At 39.1% G+C, this 5,000-nt stretch overlaps 2 protein-coding genes across 2 annotated transcripts in view; both read right to left on the reverse strand.

Moving 5' to 3' along the window:
- Positions 1-481: 481 nt before the first annotated feature.
- On the reverse strand, positions 482-1,475 carry LOC125030117 (facilitated trehalose transporter Tret1-2 homolog). Its single transcript, XM_047620279.1, has 4 exons — positions 1,432-1,475; positions 1,167-1,299; positions 876-1,044; positions 482-600 (listed from the first exon to the last, which is right to left on the reverse strand). Exons 1-4 carry the CDS (start codon positions 1,473-1,475, stop codon positions 482-484), a joined length of 465 nt encoding a protein of 154 aa, XP_047476235.1.
- The window catches only part of LOC125030270 (facilitated trehalose transporter Tret1-like), a 7,901-nt gene continuing 4,067 nt past the window's right edge, over positions 1,167-5,000 (reverse strand). Inside the window, exons 3-8 of the mRNA XM_047620295.1 lie at positions 4,969-5,000; positions 4,600-4,728; positions 4,091-4,241; positions 3,099-3,261; positions 1,580-2,351; positions 1,167-1,299 (exon numbers count right to left, since the gene is read on the reverse strand). The exon at positions 4,969-5,000 is cut by the window's right edge and continues 44 nt beyond it. Of these exons, the coding sequence (XP_047476251.1) occupies positions 1,661-2,351; positions 3,099-3,261; positions 4,091-4,241; positions 4,600-4,728; positions 4,969-5,000 (1,166 nt within the window). The 3' untranslated portion in view covers positions 1,167-1,299; positions 1,580-1,660. The remainder of the gene's footprint in view (positions 1,300-1,579; positions 2,352-3,098; positions 3,262-4,090; positions 4,242-4,599; positions 4,729-4,968) is intronic.

Genomic DNA, 5,000 nt, shown 5'->3' on the forward strand with positions numbered 1-5,000 from the left:
AAGATAATCGGAGCTAGGTTTACTTACTTGATATGATTTTTTTTTCGCCTTTCGCGTTTTAATTAAAGAAAACGCGATATTCCAGTAATTATAGGGAAAACTATTGCAAACTAATTATAAATGACGGAAGGGAAAAACATATATGGAAGGAATATCACAATATGAATAAGTGAACGAATATATACGAAGGAACGGAAAATAATGTGGACGATAAGCCTTATTGATAATACATTCATAATACAATGTTGGAAGACAAACATAAAACTACACGGTACGAAAGAAGAGACAAAGGAAAATGGGGGAAAAAAAAACAACATCGATATGCCCACACAGACACTCAAAGAATCCCACACACCTACAGATACACAGTAGGAATAAAAATACTAAATACGCAATGACGTAATTAATCTCACAAAACTCGAATAGCAACTAAGAAAGACACACGTAGACGAAGAAGCAATTTAACTTTATGCGGAATGTCTTACTTCCAGAGGACTGTCATCATTATCTTACACGGGAGCCTTTCCATGTCACTGGAAACACCTGAATAGTCTGCGTAGGTAGAGGAGAAGGATGATAAGTTATCAGTGGATTCCTTGGCTGTTTTGAAGAAAAACTTAATAAAGAGATAAAACGAGTGAAAGAATGAATGTATTCAATCATATGAACCCGATTTTTAGTTCTTTTTGTTATTTCTAACATGGCCATATTCATAAACCACTAAAAAAACAACGTAGGTAGTAAATTTGAATAACGAAACAGGTGGAAAGAGATAGAGGTACTTTTAGGTGAACAATGTTTATTTCGTAAATGCATATCTCAATCACCACAACATTTTAGAAAGACTGTATTATACAAATGTCAGCCTACTCTACGACCTTTAGTCTCCTGAACGAAACAGAGGGTATAGACGATGCCCAGGGCGGCCACGCAAGCATAAGACCAATACAGGCCAGCTTGGGTGAACGCAGCCTGCATAGGACTGTAGGCCTGTAATGCCGCGAAGCTGATGAGATTTCCTATCATTGTGCTTACTCCCATCACCTGTGTAGGATATTTGACGGAAATAATTGAGCTTGAACAACTCAGCTAATTTACTGATTGATATTTAGCACGATTCGAATCTGCAAGTAAATAATATTTTCACTACAGTTTTAGACACTGACCTGGGACCTGATCGCAGTAGGAAAGTATTCGACAGACAAAATCCAGGGCACTGGGGCAGCGCCAAGGTTGGCACTAAAAGCAGCCAGCATGAGGCATGCGAGAGGGACCCAAGTAAAATCTGCTGTACTTATACTGAAAAGATATATTGCACTATATATATTGCATGCATATAAACGGCGTTCAAGGTCTACTTTTCTGACATTGTAATACCATTCACCTTAATTTCAGCAAAGAATGCGTTTGTAATTGTTTGTACATCATTACCCGACTTTACTGGACGTTAAGTATGATAATAGCTTGTCTAACATTATATAATGCTTGGAACTGTTAACCAATATTAATGTTAACTTATTAAGAATTTTTGAATTGTGTTTACAGTAATATAATCAATAAAAGAAAATATTGTATATACCTTTGACCTGTTAAATATTCATTCAAACGGCTGGTTACATTGCCAGACTCCAGTGTCACGACGTTAACCGTAGTGAATACATCAGCCGCTTCGTCGAAATACACGTAGACGCCCATGGCAGCGTGGGCGATCACCACGAGGATCAAGGAGAACACCACGCTCCACCGACGTCCCAGGCCGGTCAATGAGGAAAAAGCCGGCGATATTTCCGCACAGCAAGACTGAAAACACGACGATGGTACTCATTTCCCCGTCCATGGCTAGACCTGACTCTTGCAGCATTCTCGTGGCATTGACTCGGATCACTTCGCTCCCGCTGAAGTTAGTGATGAAGAAAAGTCCAGTTATGATTAGAATGCGTTTCACAACTTGGGAATCCGAGAAGACTGTCCAGATGGAGCTGTCGTTGGAGGAAAAGCGATTCTCTTCCTTCAGCTTTTGAATTTCTTTGTCGAGCTTGACCGCCGGGCCTCTAAGTCGACGGAGAACCTGACGCGCCTCTTCTTCCTTGCCCGTGACAGCCAGGTAGGTTGGGCTCTCGGGTAAGAAGGGGACGATAAGGCAGCTGTAAAAGAGAAACTGCGCCCCGCACATGAAGGCCAGGAAGTACCAGGGCATGAGCATACCGGCGGCGATGATGGCGATGGCCCCCAGACCCTTCATGACCTCAGGGAGCATGCTGGCGGCGCCGCGGATGCCTGTGTCAGCCACCTCCACCAGGTAAGTTCGGACTGCAGATCCAAGGATGGCGCCGCTCACACCTTGGAAATATCTGTAGGGGAATTGTAGTTATATACGGAATTAGTTATATACATTAAATAAATACATGACACTGAGTGGTAAGGACGAAACGTACGTATAAAGTAACGGCAGTTAGGACTAACGAATATAATGAACTTAATGAAAGATATGGGACAGTGACCTTTGCTGATGGAGAAACAAAACACGGATCTGTTTTTTGGGATACCATTCTAACACAAAAACGTAAAAAAATAATATTAAGATAAAAAGATAGATAAAAAACATATAGAATAAAACAAAAGTAAAGCGCAGGGCAGCTGACGAAACATTAATAACAAGCTTATTCGAATGCATAGAATTCAACGAAAATGTTGAAGAGTATGATCTGGATATAAACTAAGGCAATATAAGTAACCAAAAAAGGAACCAAACAAGAAAAAAATCCTCTATAAACGAAGACAAAGAGAATAGAATTAAGGGCATATTATCCACAACCTCTTTCTTTGAAGGTGTTACAACGTCCCTGTGTTTTGCTGGAAAAGAGATGCTCACAAAAGTAATCAGACCATCATAGAAAAATCGTTTTGACTGACCCCGTCTCTCCCTAACTCTCAGATATGTTCCCATCTATCGAGAAAAAAAAAATTATATGCAAAGTTACTTCAAAACATTTTCCAAAACTTTAGTCAATAACTTTTATTTCAAAACCTGACATGAACACAAATATATGTTACATTTGAACAAGTTAAACTCAGGACCTAACACATTGTTCACCAACCTGCCGACAAGAACCAGTCTTTGGTCGGAGGCGAGGCCGCAGAAGGCCCAGCCGACGACTCCCGGTACGCAGGTCAGCATCATCGGCCGACGACGACCTGCCTTCGCGACCAGCCACCCGGCGAAGGGGAAGGTGGAAGCTGTGCCGATGAAGAGCAGGCTGCCTGGAAGAAATTGGGCATTTGTGGGCTTATCTACCTGTCTGTTTGTCTAATGTTTATCTATTGATCTTTTTATGCATGTGTATGTATGTCTGTCCAGCCACACACACAAGCACAACCACACACACACACACACACACACACACACACACACACACACACACACACACACACACACACACACACACATATATATATATGCGTGGGTATGTATGTATGTATGTATGTGTATACACAAATAAATCAATAATATATAATAATATAAATATATATATATATATATATTTTTACAGCCATTCATTCTCCTGGACCATCGCGACAGTCATATATATATATATATATATATATATATATATATATATATACACACACATACGTACATAGCCACACACACACACACACACACACAAACGCACGCAAACATGTATATATACACACATTTATACACAAAAATATGTATGCATACACGTACACACACACACACACACACATGTATATTTATATATATGTGTGTGTATGTATTTATTTATGTATATAAATGTGTATATACATATAAAATACACACACACACACACACACACACACACACACATATATATATATATATATATATATATATATATTCACTCACACACACACACACACACACACACACACACACACACACACACACACACACACACACACACACACACACACACACACACACACACTCACACACACATCTGCATATGTAAATATGCGTATTTTCTCGTGCCCCCTACACCCCAGAAAAAAAAAGAAACATACACGAGCATACAAACCGAAATTCTATGAAACACAAGCGTCGTACCTGTCATGTCCATCTCCCAGGGAGCGAACGCAATCTGATTCCCGAAGAGAGTGGAGTTATCAACCAGAATGTCTGACACGAGGGAGTTGGACCATGAAACAATCATCCCCAAGTTCACGTGTCCTTGTGTCACGAGGAAAAGCATCAGTAACTTGTAAAAAAAAGAGAGAACGAAATATGTATATATATATATATATATATATATATATATATATATATATATATCTGTGTTTGTGTGCGTGTGTGTGTGTGTGTGTGTGTGTGTGTGTGTGTGTGTGTGTGTGTGTGTATAATGGAATGTATGCATGTATGTATGTATGAACGTATGGATGTATATTATTCATTTATATATATATCTTTATTTACACATTTATCTATTTATTGAAACACACGCACATACTCGATTCACAGGCGTATATGTACACGTGCTTGTGTACATTATTTTAGAGCAGCCAGCAGCCTTTACCGGTTCAGGCAGTGGAACAACAGTACGGAATATGTACAAATACCTGTTTGGCATATCGGAGTTGGCGTTTATACGTGGGCTCATTCTCATTGTGAATGCTGCTGTCTGAAGGTTGATTCGCTGTGACGTCATGGATTGAGGTCAGAGGAGTTCCATTATCTTGCATAGGATTCTGCAGGAAAAATATATTTTTTTTACTATCATCGAAAAAAGGGGGAAAAAATATAGTGTTAAGGTTATATATATGCGCGTTCTCGTAAACATATACTTATCAAATAACACATTGTTATCATTTACTGTCTTTATGTTTAAAGTTTCCTGTTTCTCTTATCCTTTCAATTAATATACAGATGAGCAAACTCAAAACTGAACCCTCTACACATAAAGTCAAAATATATCCATTTACAATTACCTGACCTGTATGTAGCGGCCCTTTGATTTCTT

Source organism: Penaeus chinensis, chromosome 1 (genome assembly GCF_019202785.1).
Source record: "Penaeus chinensis breed Huanghai No. 1 chromosome 1, ASM1920278v2, whole genome shotgun sequence".
Taxonomy (NCBI): domain Eukaryota; kingdom Metazoa; phylum Arthropoda; class Malacostraca; order Decapoda; family Penaeidae; genus Penaeus; species Penaeus chinensis.